The sequence below is a fragment of the Trachurus trachurus genome, assembly GCF_905171665.1.
Source record: "Trachurus trachurus genome assembly, chromosome: 3".
Classification (NCBI taxonomy): Eukaryota; Metazoa; Chordata; class Actinopteri; order Carangiformes; family Carangidae; genus Trachurus; species Trachurus trachurus.
Genome location: NC_139893.1, coordinates 9,303,329 through 9,328,116, shown reverse-complemented (window position 1 = coordinate 9,328,116; position 24,788 = coordinate 9,303,329). Strand labels below are relative to the sequence as shown.

Sequence of the window (24,788 nt, the reverse complement as noted above, 5' to 3'; positions counted from 1 at the left end):
ATGAGGGAACAATCCACAAGAAAACTGACAAATAAAACAAATAAATTGCACTGCATTTAATTAAATTGCATTTTAAAAGGCTTATTAAAGAAATGTTTGATTGATAAAAGCAGTGATAGATCACGTAAAACCCTTTATTCCTGACAGGATGTTGATAATGTCAGATTTTATATGTGCAAACTGTGAATACATATTCATATTATATTGTGCAAATGGAAAGTTATTGCAGTGGCATCACACAAGGCCCCTGTAGATGAGTTTAGTGTCTATAATAATAAGGAATCAGATTGATTTTTCGTTCCAGGCTGTTTAACGTTTCCCGTCTCGGCTCTAAACAACTTGCTCCACAGATCAGGTTTGCCTTTCTTAAATGGTTGCACACATGGAAACAGGATTTACAGATACCTCACTTACCTAAAGACAACAGCTGTAGCTGTAAAGCAACACCTTTCCACTCATCTCCCGGAGATTACTACATGTAGGCTGATCACCACTTCAAAACCTGCAAGTCAAGGCTGCATCATGTCCCAAACACAAATCTGTTGGACAAACAGAAACAAGGTGAAAATTAATTTGAATAAATCTTATAATATTTTATATTGAAGTGTTTATTTATTTAAGCTTATCAGACCTGATATTAGCCGTGGCCTCTCCTAAGACCAGGAGACATTAACCAGAAGTAGGTCTAATCGATCTTAAGTGTTTTTAAACAGTTTCATACAGAAACCACAGAGTTGGCTGCAGCAGCACAATCGTCCGACTATGAGCTGCCCTTGATGAACCATTGCGAATGAAGCGTAAAATTGTGCCCTCTCCGCCCCAGTGCCATCACTCATGGGCTATATTCATATCCAAATTGCATTAATGTCATGTGTTAACCCCCCCCCCCAACCCCCTACCACCACCACCTCTCCCCCCCCTCCCACGCCCCTATTTTGCAAAAAAAATCTTTCTCTTTTTTTTCTCCTTGCAGATAATAAGCGACCTAACTCGTTCATGTCATCAGCATAATCACTGGGGAGAGGTCTTGAAAGCCAGGAGCTCTAGTCTAGCGGGTCTCGCATCATCCTCCGAGGAAAAGACGGGTTTGTGTAGCTCTCTCTCAAACCTGCGGGGGAGTTTGGAGTGTTTGGTCAACGATAGTGGTTCCTGGAAAAGATCTGAATCGTTTTATAACCAGACCCAGCTGCGGTCTGGTGTGCGCTGCAGTCAGTCTCTCTCTGCGTGCATGTGCATGTGTGTTTGTGTGCGTGTGTGTTCGTCTGTATGATGTAGAGGGAGAGGAAGGGGCGTCTGCGCTTCCCTTTCCAAGACAGAGAGAGAGAGAGAGAGAAAGAGAAGGAGAGAGAGAGAGAGAGAAGTTTGGTATTTTTCCTCCCTTGACTCTTTTTTTAGGCATGAACGCCGAGACCTGCGTTTCATACAGCGATATGACATCCATGGATTCATATTATAGCTCCTCTGCAGCGCAAGGTAGGGATCACCAGACGGACCACTTTAGGACATTCCCAGCCTCTGACACCAAATACAGCCCCACTGCCTTCCTGCCCAACAAAGGTCAGGCTTACGGAGAAAAGTCCCGGAGCCCCTTCCAGCAGCAGCAGCAGGAGTGCCAGTCATTGGATGCCGCCGCAGCTGGGCAAGGCACTTTCAGTAAATACCACCTGTTTATGCAGAGGTCGTCTTGCAAAACACCCCCGGAGGACGGCAAACTGCACCAGGAGAGGGGACACAACGGAGCGCTCATCCCGTGCTATGGTGAGTGGAGCAGCAGAGACACTAAATGTCACCAAAAAAAAACTCAACACAAACTGTTACTGTCATAGTTATCTGCAATCTCTGACTTAATGTTATAGGATGTCGTTGTTCTCTCCGAGCTGCAGCTTTTTAGTCTATAGTGTCTTTAGTGATCTTGTTGTACCACATGGGCAGATAAAGTGTGAAGCTGTCAGTCATCGCTCATTTCTCCGCTCGTTCCCACCAAATCCGCAGATTCAGCCTCAGTGGTTTGGACGTTTCTATCGCCAATAATGGCACGTGATGATGCACAAACTGGCCCCCAAGCTCAGACTTGCGCTGTTTTGGTGTTTAGTGCTTAGTTGTTTGTCTGTTTTTTAGGTCAAAATATGCAGGTTTGACTCCTCCAGGTGTTATTTTGTATCTTCTTCTGAGATGGTTAAACCTCATTCGTGCGTAAAAGGCACCGGGAGCCTCCAGGACGTCGCAGCTCGTCACGACTTGTGCGTAACACAAGTGGAGAAGAGACATACTAATCTTCCCGACTATCAAATTGTCCCTTTGGCCATCAAAATTAAATTAGGGGGTTGTGTTTAATGCGATAATCTGCATTACAATCCTCAATATTGGAGGCGAGTTGGACAATTGAATTAACAGGTTTTCGGATGGCGCAAATAGTGAGCTCCAAACTGATAATATTTTCATTTCATTGCGCGGCCCGATTGGCTCCAATTAGATTTAATTGCGTGGGGACTCTGCTGTAATGGGTGAATGATGAGGGTGTAAATAAAACTTTGACCCTCATTAGGCACGCGGCCACTTTGAAGCCACTGCATCGATTCTTGCTTCTGTTTTTGTTTTTATTTTTCCTCCACATGAGAAGATTTTAAATCTGGAAAAAAACAAAAACAAAACACACACGGTTCATGTGGAGATGTGTCATCCAGAGAGAGGCTTTGGGTAAATTAAAACGTGGACAAATTGAATTAAGCTGCTTTGCGCTCAACTACATCCCTGCATGCTCATAAAGAAGAACACACACACTACACTACTACACACGCGCACACACACACAAAGAGTTGTGTACTGTATTTACAAGTTTAGACAGTGTAACTCTCCATATTTTTCAGCTTTGGAGAAAAAAAAGCGACAGAAATCAACAACCTGACATATAAAAAAAAAAAAAAACAGACAGACAAGGATTTTTCAGTGAGTTGCAGTGTAAAGACTGTGGTGGTGGTGGAGGAGGAACGTGGCATCATCATCATTATCACCATCATTATGTCCATGTGGTTTGCTGACAACAACTTTTTTTTATCATTAAATCCTGTAAAACACACAACATGTTGTACTTTTAATTTAGACTCGTCTTAAATTAAAACTGTGTGTTGAACTCCGAGCTGGAAGCATCACCGCGGCCTGGAGATGTTTTAGTTTTGAGGTCTGAGCAGAAGAGAGAGACTGGAGGAGTCTGTGAGTCTCTGAGGTGGAGAAGGGAAAGAAAATTTGATCTCGAATCATCTAAAAATAAATAAACAGGATTTTTTTTTTCATAATAAAATAGAAACTGGATGAGTAACATTTTGGATGAGACGTGTTTTGATGTGCAGGAGGGACGCGGGCCCACAACATCTGTTCAAAATCACGTTTTCAACTAGATTCAAAGTGACGTGAACGCGCACAAGAATGAGCAGCGACTTCAAAAAGAACAAATGAAATGAAACAATATTAAAACAGAATAATAATAATAATAATTAAAAAAAAAAAACGCTCCTTCGATGCGGAGCCAGAATCTCGTCCTTTCACGCGTGAAGTCTGAACTTTTGTGTTTTAAAGTCTCGGCCGCTTGTCCATCAGTGTTACAGTGAAGAGCTCAGTGGAAGTAGTTAAAGGATGTTTTGACAGTTTCTGGATGTCGGCCTGCTGAAAAAACCTCCACTGCTCCAACATGTCGGAGATCAGTGTGTTTTATTTATTCATTTATTTTAAAAGCTCATAGCCTACTCTTCTTCTTTTTTATTATGGCTGTTAGGGTTTATTAGGTAATAAGTAAAAAACCTAAAGGTCAGGCCCGGTGAATCCAGTTGAAATAAAACATTATACTATGTTGTAAATAAGCCACAATTACTGGGCTGTGACGTCAGCTTCACTTTTTCTGTCCAAACGAATTATTATGATCATTTTTTATTATTTTTAAAATAAAAAATCTCCAATTTATTTATTTATTTATTTTCCTCAGGATTTTCTTTTTATTTAAATATGAAGCTGATGTTGATGCGCAAGAGGATAAAAATATTCCTTTATTAGTCCCAGGAGGGCAAATAAATAATTAATAAATGAGTTGTTGATTTAAATTACATTTAATTTCGGTTCTGGACTGACATTAATATCTCAGCATCAGAAATATATCAGTGTAGATTTTTATAATCAGCAAAGAGGTGACGTAATTAAGAAACCCATCTCTGCGCTTTAGACGCTCAAACACAAATGATCCTAATTTTTTGTTTGTAGCATTAAAATGTTGAATCGCCTCCGAAAATAATTTCGCCTTTTAATAAATTAAAAATCAAATTCGCATTCAAAGGGCCTCGTGCATCGATCGTGCAGCTTGAAGCTTATGGGATAATTTTTTTTGCGAACTGGATGAAACTTGGTTGAGTCTGGTGATTATCACTGACTGAAGGCTCCGGTTCATCTTTTTACTGACTGGACATAAATTGAAGGCAGCAGTAAAATATGCTGAATTTACTAGCTGAGGAGAAAAATGATAAACGATTCCTGATGTTTTTATTGGAAAATGCTGCAGTGTTTTACTTCCTGGCTCGCTTCTTGTTTTCTTTTTTTTTTATTATCCGACCTATATTTTTTACACAATTGCTGAGGATACGTTTCAAATTGTCAAACATTTTGTTTTGTTTTTATAAATTGGTGATTGATCCGACCTCCCTCTTCAGTGAAAAGGTGATGTGATCATGACTGGTCTCAGATCAGCGTGAAGCTGCCATCTATCACCGATAAACGTTTTGGGCCAAGAACAGCAGAATTGAGCAATAAACACTTGGATGCATTAGAGTCACTACAATACACAGTGATACTGTTTTGTTTTGTTTTACTCAACACACTTGCCAATCATCGTGCAACGTGAAATCAACAAGGCAGCTGTTGGAGCGTGGACAAGCTGCAGCATCAAGGCTGAGTGACACCGAGAGAAAAGTTTTTTGTAGTCTGCCCTATAAAAACAATACAGGCCCATGTCAGAGGCAGCAAAACTAGTAGAGAACAAACTGAGAATAATAATAAATCTGAGCAGATTTTCAAAAGAAAAATAATATAATAAAAAAATCTTGCATTCAAATATGTATTTAAAGTATCCATGAGCAAAATGTAAGTATTGAAAGTAACATGCAAAATGTTATAGTTTTTCATATTTAGCCACTCAGTATAGTTTTATACCAGTATTAAAATAACATGCAAACTGTTATAGTTTTTCATATTTAGCCACTCAGTATAGTTTTATACCAGTAGTAGTGTCTTAACCTACAACTTAACATTGTAAAATGTATTTTGCATTTAAAATATTCATCTGTAACGTGTGTTATAACTACGGCTGTCAGTTAAATGTAAATTCATCCAAGAGACATCTCTCTAAAATGTTGCATAAACGTCTCGTATCTCACAGATGGATTTAATTTACCTTCCTCCAGTGAGAATACATGTTCTGAGGTGCAGAGAAGGAAAAAAAAGACCAACAGAGTGCACGGTGACAAATATCCAAATGTAGATTCAAACTCAAGCTCATCTGGAGAGGAACTTGCTTGATTGAAACAATAAGGTTTCCCCCCCACCGACCCCCCCGAGGATGATTCCGCCTCAGCCACCTACATTCAGCCTTTTGTGAACCTCCAGAGACAGCGCACTTCCTCTTCTGATATGTCCGTGTCTTCTCTTCAGTGTCTGAGGGTGCTGACCTTTAGCTCGGCTTTCCTGCCCTCGTCTGTTTGGAGAGGAGGCCGAGTTCCCCCTGCAAGCACACAGCAGAGAAAATCCATTCGAAACCCCCATTTAAAAAAAAAAAAAAGAAAAGAAAGAAAGAAAGAAAGAAAGAAAGCAAGTCTCTGGTGTCAAAGCAGAGCTCGCTGCAACATTCAGGGTCCAGTTTTACACAGTAAACATTTAACTGCAGAGACAGAGGGATGTTATTTTGTCGTACAGGCCTGAGATTGTGTCTTTTATCACTTCTTTACAGCGTAGTGACACTGTTGAACCTTTGACACGCTGCTGCTGGTGTAATCTGAAGACAGAAAAAGGTTGTGGTTTACTCCAGCCTGAGCTAGAAGTTGTGTTTTTGGGGGCTAAGCGATGAATTTGATCCACTTCTTCTTCGGGCCTTGGTGCTACACTAATCCCCCCTGCAGAAGCAGTGGAGGGCAATTATCAGGAATCAGGTGTGATTACAAAATGAAGATCTCCTCTTTTGTCTTTTTTTTTTCTCTTTTCTTGTTGCTTTAACTCAACACAACCTTTTGAGCTGTCCGTAATGGCCGTCTGCTCTGATTGGTTTGGAGCTGGGAGTAATGGGAACCAGCCACGCAGCCCCAGACAACTGAGGCACACTTCAGCAAGTCGGTGACATGAGTGGAGGTGACAAGGACTCAGGATCATTTTACCATTTAGCTTAAAGTTTGGCAGGGCAATTTACATTAGGCTCAGTTTGCATGGCCGAGTGAGAGCAACAGGGCAAAAAAAAAAAAAAAAAAAAAAGAGGGCTCATGCAGTCCAAGGCTTCCTTTGGTCTCTTTGTCACCGTGTCATGTGGAATGAAGACTGATACAGACGACTGAAAACCAGAGACTCAGGTTTTCTTTTTGTGTTATATGTTGGTTTAGCTGCTGTATGTTGTTGTTTTTTAATTATTATTCTTTTCACTGCACATTACATTTTCATTTCTACAGTATATTTGCATTTTTTTTTTATATACATGTTCGACATAATGGCTGACTTTCAGGTTGTGTTTTCTGATGTGTTACCTTGTTGAGCAAAGTGACTGATGTTGCATCAACAACCAATATTTCAAAAGGAACTGCAGGATTTCTATCTTCCAAGGTTGAAAAAATATTTTTTTAAACTCTGATGGCTTTTGAAAAGTTGATTAATAACTTCAATGATTGCTTATTTAAATCAGAATGTATCTCAACTATTATCCTACAGGACATAAATAAGAGTTTCCAGCAGCGACTTAACTTATTTTGTCCAATGTTGATTATGCAACACTGCCAGAATCTAATTGCACAAGTAGGCCAACAAAATCACCTTAGTACATTATGTTTCACTGGAAGCCGATTGTCTTGAAGCTTTACAAAGGGTTTATGTCTGGTGGACAGTCGGGGCTTCAGACAATAAGATGTTGTTGTTGGTGAGTGAACAGCTGCAGGTCTATTTCTGTTGTTAGACCAGTATAATTTCTTATGAATCCACAGTATTGTTGCAGTGGAAATTGGCTGCGTGTTGTGTTCTCTGCTGTTTGAATCTTGAGCTTTTCAGATCCTTCCAAGGAAGAAGTGATTGTGTATGTTGTTGACTGGATTTGCCATTTTATTTACACACATAGGTTTTCACTTACAGATTTTATGTTCATCTTCTATCAAACAGACTAAAATATACGATGAAGGAAATTCTGTTTTGCTCCGAAGATCTGAGGAAAATATTTGGAAAGGAGGAGTGAGACAGAGTGAGTGTGAGCAGAGTGATTTATCTGTTTTCAACGACTTGTTGAATCACGGTCTATGCATTCTGATCAACCTGCTGCAACAGATAACGGCTCTGCTCAGTCAGTGTTGCTGAATAGCAAAGTGAATGGCATCATCACAAAGGAGAAGCTCTGGTTAAAAACAGTAACAGACTGATATTTACTGAGGTGCTGTATCACTAGGATGTGAGTGAGTGAGTGTGTGAGTGTGTGTATTGTCCCAAAACGTTTCGACGAATGCACCTGACACCGCGCCGAGCGAGCGTAGTGTGAAGCTATTCATAGTCGTGTTATTTGTACTTCCAAAATACACAAGGTTCGATTTCAGGAACAGAGGGTGGAATAAGTAATAAGAGCTTTACTTCGAATTACGGCTGATATATTTTCTACCGAAAACAATATGACAGAGAGAGTGATCATCTGAAACGCAGCTCCTGTCAGATGCACAGACAGATCGGCTCACTGTTTAGAAGTCTGCGCCACATCTTCACTGTTTGGTTCACGTTCAGCTCCACAAAGGCTCGACCTGCTGAAACGAAGCTGCTGAATGAACCTGGTGAACGTTGGGTGAGTGCTCAGCAGCTCCAGAGCCATATTTCCATATTTCCCTCAGGAGTTGGACCAACATCAGAGCTAAAACAGAGCAGAGTGATGAACACTGCATTTACATTTTTGCCCAGTGGGCCAGACACATGCACGGCAGCAAATTAATGATCATGTTACTCCATTGTTGGACTTGTCAAATAAGTAATTGTTAAAAATATCAACTTGAAAGGTGATGAATCGTGCACTCAACACTTGATTCTGCTGCCCCCAAGTGGCCGAGGAATCTGCAAATGCCGCTCACTAAAGCAGCATTATAACTAATTAGTTTAATCTGGAGCAAATCACCAGCCTTAATGAACTGATGGTGGTTTTCATGTTCAATTTTAATTAATAAAGCAACTAGAGTGATCACATTAGAATAAAAACAACAACAATATTTTCTTACACTTGTTTTAAAGCACTTATCTTGTTCCTCTCTATCACTGATCCTCATGTTGGTCCATTTATGGAGTCAATCGTGTGGCAAAACCAAAGGGAATGAGAAATAACTCCAAATATACTATGGATTGGATCATATCACTCTTCTTGTCCAGCCTCCACAGCAGCATCAGGCGTCAGTGTCTCAGCCGAGGCTCCGTCCGCGCCCGCCAAGCGAGACTTAAGAGTTATCCACTGTTCAAAGCTCCATATTACATCCCAATCCACAGTTTAAGTCAGTAAAACAAACCTCAAAAACACGTTCAAATAAATAGTTTGCCCACACATTTCCCCTCCGCTGCTCTCTGCGTTTAGCCAGACTAAAGCGTACTTTTCTTTCTTACTTTCTCTTTCCATCTCCTTATCCCTTTTCTCTCTTTCTCCCCACTGTTTGCATCTTCCTCTATTTCCAATAATCTCTTTTTCACTTTGAGCAACATGTTGTTAATCTCTCTCAGTTGCCGTGCGGTGTAATTTATAGTGTTTCCTCTTAACACTGTGAGCTGACCCCAGTCATCCCAGTCAATAAAGAGGCACGGATGGTGCCCCGTCGCTTTACAGCCAGTTAAATTACACTTTGATGTCGCCCCCTCGTTTTCAACTGTGAATTAATAGCCGTCCACGCTGAACGTCTGACCCAGAAGAACGTCGACTTCGGTGCCGATATCCACACGGGAATAATCCCAATCAATCTATTTAAAATGTGTTGCAGTGGAAGCCAACAGCAACACAGGGCCTGCTGCGTCAAAAAACATACCCAACTGTTGCATGGGAAAACTTGAGCCTTGTATACAAATGAATGTGTTGTTCCGTAGTCAGGAGGAAATATGTGCATGATATTAAGTGAAAATTGCTGCTCAGCTTGTTCTGAAGCACTTTTTTATTTTTGCATGGTTTCATTTCTGCAGAGCTTTTCTCTGTGCCCACCACACAGAGCTGCAGACGTTCCTCTCCTCCCTGTGCACAGTAATTGGAACAGATGCCGACTTTTGGATCCACGGCAGAGAAAATAGAACATTCTGTGGTTGCAACTCAAAACATTTTGCATGGCATATTCATCTAGAAAAAGGGGTTGTGATGTGTGACTTTGCTGGATTATTGGACACTAGATGCAGAAGAAGTGCAGGTGTAGGCTGAAATTGTGTCTTGTTTAAAGGGATAGTTCGACATTTTGGCAAACTGGCCCATTGCCATAATCCCTATAGTTTTAGCAGTAGGTTCGTTACCTTAAATTGTCGGTGCAAGCTGTTTTAGATCGGCGGAGCAGAGCCGCGAGCTGCTCAGAGCGACGCTACGGAGGCTCATGTGATTTCTTGGTTTCCCTCATCAAACTCAACAAATACACAATCCAACAACTCCAAAACGCTCTCGAGGACAAGTTGTGACCTGCACATTCACTACACTATGAGATAATTACGTAACGTTACGAGACAGAGTTGTTTTAGAGGCAAATTCATGCAAAACCGCTGATGCGCGTTCCCGTCGAGGGCAGTTTTTCAGCAAGTCGTCTCTGCATTTGCCAACTCTGTCTCATAACGTTCTGTTATTATCTCATAGCGTGGTGAATGTGCAGGTCACAACTTGTCCACCAAAGCGTTTTGAAGTTGTTGGATTGTGTATTTGATGAGTTTGATGAGGGAAACCAAGAAATCCCATTAGCCTCCATAGCGTAGCTCTGAGCAGCTCGCGGCTCTGCTCCGCCGATCTAAAACAGCTTGCACCGACAATTAAAGGTAACGACCTACTGCTAAAACTATAGGGATTATGGCAATGGGCCAATTTGCCAAAATGTTGGACTATCCCTTTAATGGAAGAAAAAGGCAGATTGTGCTCATGAACACCGAGATGGAGTTTTTTTTTAATGCAGCACATGTTTTTCACTGTCGCTCCTTCCTGCCTCTTTTGTCTTTTCCGCTGAGATTATAATCCTGACAGCCATTGTTTGCAATGAGACTTTCTTAAGTTCATCATACATATGGCGCTCTCTGCAGGAGGGCCCATTGCCATTCACCTTGGGCAGTGTTGGAGCCTCGCAGCTACAGCAGATCGCATGGATAACAAGCAGAAGATTGTCACAATATCCCACTCCTGCCAAAAAAACATCAGTGACATGCAATATAAACAATGGCCTTTGATCAGTGCGAGGCCTTATGATTTCAAACAGTCTGACAGCTCTCGCCTTGTGGGGCCTGTGGGTGCTGGCCAGGGAAATATGATGAAATAACTAGGCAGTATTTACAGTGGGATAAAACCCATTTGCTCCCTTCAAAACCAAACAGGATGTGCTCGTCATGGACAGTGAGGCAATGCTGCGGGCGTCGAGACCCCCGGCAAGTGGTCTGCCACCAAAACATGGCTCCTCAGCCCGGGTCCATTTCCAGCGCCGTTGGCCAAACATCTCAAGAAATTAGAAACCAGTTAACTCACTGGGTCTCACAGAGCTGCGCTGCATCTGGTCTGTTGCACCGTCGTCCTACAAAATCTGCACTGTCTGTGTGTTGTAAGCAAACTCCAACCGGTGGGAGATTATACTCGGTTCTCTGCGAGAATTAATTAAAATAAAAACAGCAGCTTCATATGACACCGTGCTGCTGCAAAAACAGCAAATCTCACAGAGGTTCATGCGCCGCTCCAAACCTCAGTGCTTCATGTGCATGAGAAAGCAGCTGCATGCTACAACCAGGCCACCCTGGGATCATTAAAGTACTTAACTCAACAAAAACTGTATTCCAAGGTAAACTAAAGTCTGAGTCTGCAACAAAGAAAGATTTACACCGCTGTTGGGTTTCTCTAACAAACTCTCACATTATTGGAATCAATCACTTTCTCATGCTTGATGCACTTGACAGATATCAAGCTATCCGTTCACCTCACCTTGCGGCGCATTACCCAACATGGCTGTGACTTCAGGGTCACCGAGTCTATGTGTGTGTGTGATCTCTGCTGACTGAGTGCTGAGAATTGCACATGGAGCTCACACGAACACACACTTGTCCCGGTTCTAACCTGACAAATCGTAGGATGAGCGGAGCCGGAGACGACCTCACTCCTGAAAATAACCTCACCTCAGATGGTGCAGAGGAGCAGGAAGCTGCAGCTCAGTCACCACCAGACTGAGAAAGAGCAGGCCTCACTATAAGTGGGATGGCAGCACGTGCAATAAACACTTTGAGCTATCACATCGTCAATGACAAGAATGTATATTGATCCATTGATGTGTGTGTGCAAACTGGTTGGTTCAGCGACGGGGCTGCAGCAGCAGGGCGAAACGAGCTGCCAGTTTAGACAAGAACACTGGCAGAGACATGGCTGTGGAAATTTATGATCAGAGAGCTGCCTGAGGTTTTACAGCTAAGCTGCAGCCATGAAGCAAGCAAGTGTGCTGGTGACAGAGAGAGAGAGCACACAGATGAATCTTTTTCATTTTTGCTCGGCTACAAATTATTACTCCCCTTGAAAACGACTTGTGGCGGTCTCGCTGCCAGGTGACTCCGGACTCTGATGATAGACTTCAACCACCACATGCAAGACTGATAAACAGAGTCTGAGTGGAAGTGAGTGAGTAGTGTGTGTTTGTGTGTGCGTGTGTGGCAGAGTTTGAGGAGGATATACAGCAGAAAAGAAAAAAAAAAAAAAAAAAAGGCTGCAACTTTCTGTCAGCCTCAAATTATGGGCAGGGTGTCTAATCCCCGGCACTCACAGAATGATCTATGAAGTACAACAAGTTGATCCTGTGTGCAGCCAGTGATCCAGGCCTCCATTAATAACGCAGGGAGAGATAGGCAAAAAAAAAGAAAAGAAATCAACACACGTACTCAGCGGTGCATGCCAGATTTTAAGATTTCACAACTGTGACAGAATTTCCTCACAAAGAGCAAGAAAATTCCTTTGTTCCACCCCGTCACACCCTGTGAGTTATTACTGATCCTACAAATGCACAAACTCTCAGGGAAACGCTGCCAAAAGCCTGTGACTGAATATTAAAGCTCATATATTGAAGAGACAAGAGGCTCAGCAAGTGTTGATGTTTGCTTTTTGCTCCAGCAAAAGTTCATTATGGTTTAAGATATTATTAATTAAAAAAAACAGGTGCATTTTTCTGTGAATGTGAAATGTTTTAAACTATGTTTCCCAAAAGCTTTACAAAGAAAATTGTCGCTGAAGTTTTGCAAAAAGCCAGTTTCAATGGGATCCTTTAAGTCTGTATAATATTAACTGCTTTGCCCTTGTTCTTTATTGTCTTATTCATCTGGAGATTCGACGCACATGACTGAAATCTGTAACTGCGCAGCCTAAGTCATGAAGAGGAGCAGTAGATCATAATGCACATTTATCTCATTGTATTTTTATATGCTGTCTGCTGTGTGTCTTATAGCCAAGTTATAACAGCACTTCTTGCTCAACTTCATGTAATGACTTTCATACTTCCCTTTATTTTCACCTTCATCTCCAGTGAGAGGCTAACAACTTCACACAGAGCTGTTTTTTTCTTTTAATCCCACCCTTTCAATCCTGATTAAATTATAAAAACATGAACCTCTTAAACATTTTCATCTCCTCCCCTGTCTCTCTAGGTAAAGACAGCTCAGGTCTGACAGACTCTGAATTGGCGCCGGACTCTGACGCACCGGGAATGGACACCAGTTACCTGTCTGTGAAGGATCAAGGTGTCAAAGCGGCCTCCGACAGGCTGCCGGGCACCGACCTGTCGAGCCCTCTGGACAAGGCCGATGGCGGCGAGAGCAACAAAGGCAAGAAGAGACGCAACCGCACGACTTTCACGAGCTACCAGCTGGAAGAGCTGGAAAAGGTTTTCCAGAAGACGCACTATCCTGACGTTTACGCTCGGGAGCAGCTCGCACTGAGGACGGACCTGACCGAAGCTCGAGTGCAGGTAAGGCTAAACAGGATGAAAGAAAAAACTAAACAACAGATGGTGGTTAATTTAAAAAGTTCTTATTTACAGTAACGGTCTAATGGTTGCAAAAACCCCCTCATGCGAGCACATGCCTGGCCTATCGATGAGTTTTGTTTTTAAAAAAGAGCTCTTCATCATCACACTGCAGAACAGGCGATGTTTGAACAACACAACCTCATGGATCCTTCAACATCTGCAGCTCTGCAGAGATAACGTCACTCACAGAACAACATGAGAGATTTATCTGGTAATGTGGGAGTCGGGGGGGGGGAGAGAGTGGGGGAGTGGGAGCTAACAGAGGCCAGGGGGCCCAGGGGGAGCTGAGGTTTGAGCTGCCTGGGCCTCATATGTGCAAGTTCTACGAGAGCAGGCTTTCATCAGCGACTCGTTCTACTCTGCTGTGTTTTCCAAAGGGGGGGATCGTTTCAGTGGCCTTTCTGAATTCCCTTCAGCTGGTGGTATAGTCTGGCCTGAGGTGTACACAACGTCTCGGACTGAAACCCCTCTGGTGGTGGTGGTGGTGGTGGTGGTGACCCCTCTGGCCCGTTTTTGCATACAAACCGGTCACGGCTGCTGCTGTAATGCATTCCAACACCGGCGGACAGAGATAGAGAGACAGACCTCCACCATGTCTGCATGTGTGTGGTGTATGTGGATGTATGTGAGCACCATGGACTTACCAAAGCCCCTGGATTTTCTATGTTATTCTTTCATTAACATCCTGTCCAGGCAAGAATGCGTCCCTGCCGTGGTCTCCGGGGTAGGTGTGAGATCCTTCCCATGGGGCTTTGAGCCGTTTTGAAGCGTGCAGCCAGCGTACTCTAGTTTTCGCATTGCACCGATGCAAACATACGACTTAATCAGCTGTGCATGGGATCAGATAAAGGGATGGATTAAAAACCGATCGTCTATACTACACGATGAGCCGGAAGAGTGACCAGAAAAGCGAGTGAAGCACAGGAAGTCTGTGCAGCCGCGGGGTTATAACTCAACCCTGAGTCTCTGAAGGTATGCTGCTCTGCTGCGCTGCTCCTACCATCACAGACCTGGCTGCTTCAGATGGATGCAGCTTTACAGAGCTGGGCTCTCCCAGCGGACCTCTTAAACACTCAAGTTAAAAAGATAAAAGACACGAGATGCCTTGTCAGTCAGAGAACAGGGCTCTGTAGACTCTGGTCAGGTCATTCACACGCAAACGCACTCACAGCTCATGAATTCTGCGTCTGGAGCAAAAAAAAAAAAGAAAGAGTTTAGAAAAATCCTTTACTACTGTTGAAAAGTTTGCTTTAGGTTGTAAAATTGACAAGCAGTTTTTCATTTAAATGCAAAAACAGTGCAATTCTGAGGAGTGCAACGTTACACCTCCTCACACACACTAAAAAAACAGCTTTCAGTTGAAAAACGTAAGGGTCTGGAGTTGTTTGCTTTTTCAGTCTCTGGGTTTCAAAGGGAGAAAGTAAGTTCAGATCTGAGTCATATGGACTACAGATACATGTGGAGGTCAGGGGTCAGGGGTCGAGGGTTTCAAAAACACCACATCTCTCAGATTTTGCCGTTCTGTCAGTCCAGAGAGCTCAGAGAGCCAAGACGGCATCGGACATGTGGAGCTCGCCAGGCAAACACAGATGTCAATACGCGTTTATGGATCCAAACAGTCAACAGAGGACGAAATAAGAGGAAAACCTGATTTGACCAAGAGAAGGACAGAGGAGACGACAAAGAGAGGACCAGTCCCGAACTGCAGAAATCCTAAATCATTAAAGGAGGAAAATTTCTGCCATTTTATAAATAATGTTATTTCTCTGATTAGTGATGAACCATGAGGCCATTTTTAAGAACCAGCTGAACATTTGTTTTGATATAATATCGTCTAGTCTGGTGTTGCATCTATTCCATATATTGGCTAGGAAAAAATGTCATCATCAAAAAAGTTGCTGATTAAGTTTAAATAATTTCACGGGTTGAAAAAGTACTCAGTTATCCCTTGATTCAAATTTGTAGATTTGTATTGTAAGTAGAAGCCTTAATCAAGTAGCCTATCATACAGATGTCACCTCGGGGCGTGTTAAATATTCTTTTTTTTTGTGTGCATGTTTTTTTTGTTATAAAAACATTGTTGTCAAATTTCCAGATACACTGTCACTTATCTTAACTTATTAGATGTTGCATAATATTTGAGATGTTTACAAATCTTGAAAATGACAAGTGCTAGGATTGAAATACTGTAAATCTAAAAGCTTTGTATAGCGCAACACAAAGAAATAGTAGCCTATATAAGTCCAGTCTGAGTACAACCCATTGCCAGTCAACATAAGGTAGACACACAGGTATCAAATTCTCTGATTTCTTTTTGTCTTCATGTCTTGGACCTTTAATTGACACCAGAAATGATGAAATAACGTGGTGGAGAACTACATTTACCAAACAACAACACTGGTCAGAGGTGTTTCCATGATATTATTAGTGCTTTGGGGGTGTTGGAAAACCGAAGCCAGGCTCAGCCGTGGATTTCTGCCTGCTTTGGTATGGAAGCTGACATGAGTGACAGCAGAGGCGGGTTATCAATCCTCTGAGCCGGTCTCTCACTTCAAAGTGTTTTCAGCCCCATACAGCTCTCCTGCTGGGGCCAGTTTGGCATTTCTCTGCTCTTTCTCTCTGGGGCTGTAACATAAATAAAGCCTCATTGAAAGTCCACCAGCTACTTAAGCTGTCAAGGTCTTTACCAATTACTGTCACAACGCAGTGTGTGCAACACAAAAATATGTTCTCCCGGTATAATAGCCAACAGACTCTGTGAAAAGCAGCACAGTTGTTGGTGGCACTGTATATTAACACCTCAAAAAACAGCTCTTAATGAAAATACTGATTCTTGAGAGCCAGGACAAAATATATCCTGCACGTAAACAAACAAGTGAAAATTTCTTTCACTGTTACAGTTTCTCCATTATCAAATCATCAGGCTTTACCAAACATAGGCTACAGTGTAGATGCTGAGCAGCATACAGTGTAAACTTCTGATGGGATATTGTATAGGCTAGTCACCCTTATATATTATAGCACCACTGTCTACAAATCTGAAATATGACCACAACAATGATCTATTATCTACACATACACAAACGAAAACTGATTGTTGGGGGTTATTTAAATGGAAGATGCTCAAATGCCCAGATTTGGGATTTTAGAGCATGACAGGTTGCAGTTTTTGAGGAACAGATATATCAAATTATTATTTATTTTAATGCAGTGTTTGTTCATTGTACAATTGATTTTCGAAAAAGAAATGAAAGAAGTAAGTTTGAGCTTTAATTAATTAATCAAAACAAAAAATCTAAATCTAAAAACACCATCAGTGACCAATCAACTCAGACACTTTTGGTTTAGAAAATAAAAAGAGTTATTTTATTAGACTGAAATAATTACTTATTTACATTCCAAACTAACCTCTTTAACCATCTAATAAAAAATGATAGTAAACATATTCAATATATTATATATAATACAATATATAATATTCAAAATGATAAAAGTCAAAACCAGGCCTTTAGCCTATTGAATTGAAGTTTACCCTTTTCCTCAACTGTAACTGTACTGTATGTTTTGGTCGTCTTCTAAAAGAAATCACTAAACAAAAAGCTGCATTTTAGGAGAAACACAGTGATCTGGTATGGGGCTGCATATTTGAGATAAGACAGGCGGAGGATGATGTATGAAAACATCAGTGTGCTTCTTTAATTTAGAAGGAGACAGCATCTCAAATCTGGAGCTGAAGGCCTCAGGAAATTAAAAAGGAAAATGCAAACAAACCAAAGTTATAATCCTCCCTCTCACGTTTCAACTTCCCATATTTCCTTGATAGATTTAAAGTGAAGTGTGCCAGCAAAGTGCAGATAGCCTAGGCTACATGAAATACAAAAAATCATATCAGAGGAAGTCAGACAGAAAAAGTTTTTCATGATCAGTCCAGTCAGGTAGTAGCAGTTAATCAGACAGAAAAGCATGACAGGTGACGTCAAGGCAAATGTATTTAGATTACATTCACACACTCATGCTACTTCAAACACAGTTGCTTTCAAGAAAAAACAGTGTCAGGTTCAGAAATTACTGCAGAAAACATTAGTCATGACTTTTACACACACACACACACAACACAAACCTAAGATGGATGAGATTGTTTACATTTTGTTCAGGAGCCTAAAGAGAAGTGTGCAGTAGAAGGTTTACAAGCCATTTCCCTTCCCTATTTTTCTTTATAATTTCCTATCAGTCATATCAGATGCCATTTTTAACAGAAAAAACTTGGATTTCTATCCATACTGTAGATTTGGAGGGGAGTGCTTGTCTAGCAACATTAGCAACTTTTAGCCAACGTAGGTTTAACCCGTTGCCAAGGAAACATGATTGATATTTGACATTCTATCGCCATAGTTACTTACATTTCGAGCAGATTTCGAGGAGAGAGGTAAAGGCGGCTCCAAAATGTGTCTGTTGGCGGCGGCTCGTAGGTAGGAACCTCCATCTTGGTAAAAGACAGGTCAGTTTTTGGCTCCATGTTCGGGCTGGGAAAGAAATTGGTCTTTGGAGTCGCAGAGAGAGGCCAAATATCATAAATAACACTGTATGCTGCTAACGTTATGCTATGAGTGTGGTGTGGACCCGTTGTCAAGCTCTGGTCGGTTTCAGCCGCGCAGGTGGTTTCTTTCCCCACCTGCGCCATTTTGAATATGGGCGGTGCATAGCTGCAGGTTGAATTAAACAGACGCACTTAGCATGCATTACTACCATGCTACTATGTTTTTATTAGGGCGCGGTTTTAAACTAGCTCTGACAGTTCAGTATTAGAAACTATCTCCATCCATTCGCTCATTCCTGATGCCCACCCACACTCATGCTGAACAGGTATGGCCATTGAAGTAAACTGCGCATGCCTGAGCAGGTGTAAACAGGAAGCAGATTTGTTGATTCTGTGCGCAGGAAATATTACAAGCGAGGAACAGTTATTATGATATGGGTAGCTTTTAAATGTAGAATCGAACTACACAATAGCTGCTGGGAAATGCAAAAAGACATGGAGCAACTAGACTGTTTTCATTTCCAAAGCGCTCTGTTTTTTTCCTGTTAAAACTATGGAGTTTTAGGTCCTAGTTCTACAGTAGGGATGCCATAACACAGCGTAACTAAAGTTTTAAAATGTAAATGTAGCAGATGTGCTGCCAGACCAGGTATCAAAATGGATTACAGCGAATAGTAGTGACTTCTCTGTTCTGGATGCCATTACTCTGCTGTATATTTACATTGAAAATAGTAGTTTGCTGCCATTGTACATGTTTCTAATCTTGTTTGCAGAATCCTTTAACGGTTTACGATGGTGCACTGTCTAAAACCATCTTGTCCACATCTAATATTTTAATTCACAAGCTCAGGTGGATTCCAGACCTGTACAGTGCAGGCCTACCATGCAAGATGAAAGTGAAGATCCCATGTTCCCCTCCGATGAAATCACAAATGGTGCTGCCTGTCCTATAATACTCTTCCTCTGTCCCTACAGGTGTGGTTCCAGAACCGAAGGGCAAAGTGGAGAAAGAGGGAGCGTTTTGGTCAGATGCAGCAGGTCCGAACACACTTCTCTACTGCTTATGAGCTTCCTCTTCTGACACGTCCTGAGAACTACGCACAGGTACAGAATGAGCACTACACTGACTACAGCCGATAAGACAATAATAGACAATATTTTTGTATATTTTTTTCTGTGAGTAATACACAAGTAATAATTTCTAGATCATTGTTATAAACTTGGACTAATATTTCTTGGGAAACAATGGGTTAATAATAATAGAACGGGAAATGGACCAATCACAATTGTTCTTCCATTGGTATCTGGGTAGGCTATTAAATCAGTGATTCCTCCTGCAGGACCTTCGGTGGCTGTACTGTAACCGTAGGCCTGTGTAATTCAAGTCAATGTGGGCATGAATTTGAGTTTGACAGGTGTCTTAGATTTTCTTAACCCAAACATCAAGTCAACATGACAGAATTAATATATTGTTTTATGGTTTTGTTTTTATTCTGGCCTTTTAGGTTTTCGTAATTTCTACTTTCAGTCTACAAACTTGCTTGCATCCGTTCCCAATGATCATTCAATATAATTAATCAGAATTTATATACAGTAATTCCTTCAATGAAAAATGTCCTCGTAATGTTGGGAAACATGTTTATTTACTTTATTTCCAAGTTTAGCTTTGTCCTTGTTATACCTTAAAGCAGAAGTAAGCGATCCGGTCGTTTTCGCTAATGCTGCGTTCCAGGCAGGCTTTTGAAATCGTAAATTACAGCTTCAAGTCACAACTTACGACTTTGTAGCGTTCCAGGCAACCCACTCGTGTTTTTCCGACCTGTTTTACCGGTAAAAGTCACTATAACGGCCACTCGTAACTTCCGACCGGTGAACTCGTACCAGATCGAACTGGTACCACTTCACGGTCGGAAAAATACGAGTTTCCTTGAACGCACCATAACAGTCCTCGTCGCTACGTCACCACATTCACGGCGTTCCTTGGCTGCACACACAGCCCTGCATGCCGTTCTCTCTCCTCATTGGATAAAAACTGTAGGATACGATAAATGTTTTCTCTTCGGCTCAGAGCAGAGCAGAGGGACTGAGAGACCCGTGTTTCAGTCCAAACACTCTATGTAAGTGATTGCTGTCGGAAGATATAACTATTTAAGACTTATATTAACACAAATATATCACTCACTTCTGCTTTAAGTATGAAACTAGAGCAGTGGGAGCAGCTAACCTGACCTACCAGCATCTCTAAAGGCTTTTCTGGAGTTGTGCACTTTTTCTTTAACTTGGCAGAAACTCCCTGTAGTCTTCACTGCTTGCCAAGCCAATGTTTTCTCATTGTCTGTCTTTCGTGTTACCTGCAGCAGCTAATCTAGCATATAAACAAACCAATATACTAGAACGTCTCTCTGGCTCAATATGAGATTAATTGCTTAAGAGTGTGTCTGATTAGACAAATAACGAGAGAGCCAGTGGGGTTAATGGGGAGTATTTATCACTCTTTAACATTGTTGATCTCCCATCGACATTTCAGATTCAGAACCCGTCTTGGATCGGCGGTGGCAGTGCAGCATCTCCTGTGCCCGGCTGTGTGGTGCCCTGCGACACAGTGACTCCCTGTATGACCCCTCACCCCCACTCTGCCAGCGGGGTGTCTGATTTTCTGGGTGTACCGAGCCCCGGAGGTCACGTGGGACAGGCTCACATGGGCAGCCTGTTTGGAGGACCCCCTGGCATGGCTGCAGGCATCAACACGTATGATCTGAACATGGACCCAGACCGCAAGTCCTCCAGTATCGCCGCTTTGCGCATGAAGGCCAAAGAGCACAGTGCAGCCATATCTTGGGCCACATGATGTGTTGATATGTGATGGATGGGGGTGGGAGCCTTGTTGACCCCTGAAACTAAACATGGCATCATCATCATCATCATGAGGGGGCACTAAAATCTAAAAAATTCAGAAAGCAACAATGACTACCTTTATAAATGTTGCAATAAAATAATTATGCAAATATGCAGATGGATTAGGATTACTCAAAGATGAAACAGCAGGAGATTTGGTATAAGTGGCACAGCACCGCCATGTCTCTCAAACCCTCTGGTGGGAGGAAGTAACCACAGTTGGCGAGTGAGCTTTGCGGAAAGCCCAGTGGGAGGTGATGCTGTACTGTATAACAGGAGCTGCAGTGTATTACTGACAATAGGCAAAGGAAAATCTTAGGAAGGTTGAAGAGTTTCAGACAAATCCATGCACTTATTTGCTAAAAGACAGGAAATTCTGTTTGTACAGTGCTTTCAGTGTCATTGTAGTTCTTTGTTCAGGTGCTGTTTTATTCTTACCGTGTTATTTAAATTTTGAGTGTTATTGTGTTTGTTTTTTTTCCCTCCAGTCGATTTGTTGCTGGTTTTGATTTTACAATTAGCTCAGCAAGCATCCTTAAAAAGAACAACCTGAAATTCAGATTTAGCTGTTGTTTGCAATGTACATATTATTTTAAGGCAGTCTTTATCAGCATTAACCCATGCTTAACTTAAGTTATGCTGGTGCCCAGACAAAGCTACAGAAAACTGTTTATATCCAGCATATCATTCAAATTATGAAGCTTCTCAAATTCAACACAAATGTTTAAATAACCACCTCTTGGTTTGTATTTCAGAAAACTGAGAAGTGCTTTATCCATCTAGCATTTAAAAGTCAAAATGTGGTTTGTTTCAGTGTGGTTCAGGGTGAGAGATCCACCTGCCGCACTGAGTCAGCCTGCTGATGGCCAGAGAGAGGAAGGGATGGAGGAGGAAGTATGTGTGGGAGTATAAGAGGGGCACAGCAGGCCTGCTGGTCTCAGGGCTGAAGAGCCTGGGAGCGCCAGCCTCCAAACAGAGCCAGCTCTGTTTTTCAGGAGGACGGACTGTTAGTGGACATGACTGTGCCCTTTGCATTTCCAGTCTCAGGAGCTTCAGAGAGAGAAGTGCCTACTAGTCAGTCAGACTGCCAGAAATAACAGCGAAACCAGCAGCCTCCACCTTTGAAACAGAGGCGGCGGGTGGAGATTACACAGAGTGTGTTGACACTTTTGAACACTGAAAGGATGTCAGTGTTCAACAGCCTTTTCTGGACTTCGGCTGTCAAAGCTGACCAGTTAAATGCTCATGGCATCACTGGCATACGTGTTGTGTTTCTTTCTCTTTTTTTCTGTCATTAGTCCTGTCAACACCAAACAAAGGAAGCCATCAACCAGATTCATCCAGAGTAACATCCACCAACTTCAGCAAGGATTAAATGCATCTCAATTTGGACGTGGCATCATGGACAACTAAGCACAGTGTTGAGAAAATATCAACTTCATCCTCATTCTTCAGACACCCTGAGGCTTTTGTTACCACAGATATGCCTCTCTTGATCATATGCACTCTTAACATATCTAAATGATGCCGAATAATGGTTTTCAATTGAGGCAGCAGGAAGAGTCAATGGGATTTCTATGGGAATGATGTTGCAGCTGACAAACTAGCACTGTGTACCTATTATTATCAGGTGGATGCAGTGGGCAACTGACCCTGGACCCCAAAAACTTCCAGATTCACTGTGTGTCAGCTGTTTTTTTTTTGTTTGTTTTGTTTTTTGGTCATTTGATAACTTGCATTTATTTGTGATTTTGCGCAGATGAGGTGCAATATCAGCTGGGTCCTGCATTATTATAAAAACCATGTGGCCTTATCTTGTAAAGGGGCCGTGTGTCAAAATTTTGTTCTAAAACCTTAATTATTATAATTTATACCCTGTCCACATTATGTATAATCCTAAATCGAGCAGTGTTTAATCAAATAACTGCAACAAACGAACTGACAAACAGTCCAGTATAGGTGTACTGGTTGGTTTCTGTGTCTCTGGAGAAAAGACTGTGCTTATACTGTGCTCTTGAATGGGGCATGGGGGCCGAGCAGCAACTACTAACCTCTAAAAGGTGGATAGTTGCCAGAGATTTGGACAATTATAATTGTTCAGAGTAAGAGAGGATGCAATGATTATGCAGACGTAGAAGTTGAGTTGGAGCAAGCCAGAGATTATATCTACAGCCTCATATGATTTAAATATTCAAAGAGTAAACCCTGTGTTTTCCCTTGGTAACTGCCTCCACAAGTGACAGAAATAGAAGGTGAGGGTTTCGGATGATGTTATTCATGTCCTTCCTTTGTTTGCAAAGCCTGATTTAGGCCCTTTAAGCATAACAAGGGTTTTGTGGTTCTGAAAGCAAACCCGATACCCCGTAGTACACCTTCAGGCGGAGAAACCATTGCTAATTCTCTAAACTGAACCACATTCACTGTCCTTCTGGGCAGGTAAGAGAGGCAGGGTGCAGGCTATAACCTGTCAGCGGAGCAGATCAGACCCGAACAGTCGTCCAAATCACATCCAGTTTCGCTCTCTGGTCCGATTCCAAGGCATGTGCATAATAATCCTGACTAAAAAAAAGAGCTCACATCTCAAAACCGAGAGGGTCTCCTTTCGCAAAATGTGGACTTGGGGCCCCCTCTGCTCTTGGCTGAGGGGTTGGACGGAGGGCGAAGCCGTGAGGGCGTCTGCTGTGTTCCGGTGTTCTGGGAAAAGAACAGTGCACACAGCTGCGCTCAGGGGGTAAATGCAAAACAAACATGCCTCACACATGCTTCCCCCTCAGCTGTCATGGCTCTGCTTTCAAAAAGATTCACCCCCACCTCCTCCTCCTCTTCTTCCTCCGCCTCCTCCTCCTCCTCCTCATCGCCCGTCTCAGTGCACACATACACGTCGCACTGTCGCTCCCCCCTTTTTGTGGCGCACTTGTCCACCCCCCCACTCCACATCGCAGGGTCCGAGGCGCAGCCACACGGCCAACCCAGGAAGGCTTTTTAATTAACACTGAGCCATGTGGAGGCTGTGCACTGCAGTATTGTGTGTCAGGACAGACATGCCCGCCTGTCTTCTAGACTGTTACTCTGCTCACACACACATATACTGGCTTTCAGTAGCTCAGGTTTACATCATACACACTCACTGTTTTCACTCTTTTATGTGTGTTTAATATGTTTTTTTTCAAACATCTCTAGTCACGTTCTTCTCCACCAGGAACCACAGACACTGTATCTACCCTATAAAAACGGATAATGCTTTACATAAAAAGCCTCCTCCTCCTCCTCCTCCTCCTCCTCTATGCTGCACGACTCTGTCTCTGAGTGATGATGTCATGGTCCCACTTTTCTCATTTTCTAATACTACTGAAGTCAGGCAACCAGTATAGGAGTAAATATATGATGAGTATTTGTGCTGTTGTGTGCATGTGCATTTTTGTGCATGCAAAATGAACTGAAGTGTTATAAAACTCTTGGAAATGTTACTAATTAGATGTTTTTGTTTTATTTTGTGAGACAATTTATCGAGCATTCAAAGCGTATCGCCTTTTTTTTCATTTGGTGGTACATGGTAAAATTGTATTTCGAAAGTTGTGTTTGAACATTGTTTTTTTTTCTTGATATGTTAATTCTTATGAGTTCAAAAGGTTTTCTCATGTTTTTTTTTCTCGTGGCTTCAAGCTGTCTTTTGAAATGAGTGTATGAATTTACTAATTCTTGTTACATTTTGTGTGTGATTAAAGTACAATAAGTTATTGCACTTCTACTCAGAATCAGTATTTGTCATTTAACTTGTTATAATACATGTAGAACGCGCAATATATACTGTGACAGTTTCCCCCCTCCACCTCCCCAAGACAATCAAGGCTAATCCGTATTTCGATATCACTCAAGTCACTCCCAGTTTCAATAAA

The 24,788-nt window shown here is 42.0% G+C and overlaps 1 protein-coding gene across 1 annotated transcript; it reads left to right on the top strand.

The window, feature by feature from the left end:
* Positions 1-1,397: 1,397 nt before the first annotated feature.
* Positions 1,398-20,845, top strand: alx4a (ALX homeobox 4a; the record flags this gene model as incomplete). The annotated part of the gene is given in 4 exon segments (XM_083969351.1): positions 1,398-1,758; positions 18,973-18,995; positions 18,997-19,101; positions 20,525-20,845. Coding segments are annotated over 4 exon segments (810 nt in total).
* Positions 20,846-24,788: the final 3,943 nt, after the last annotated feature.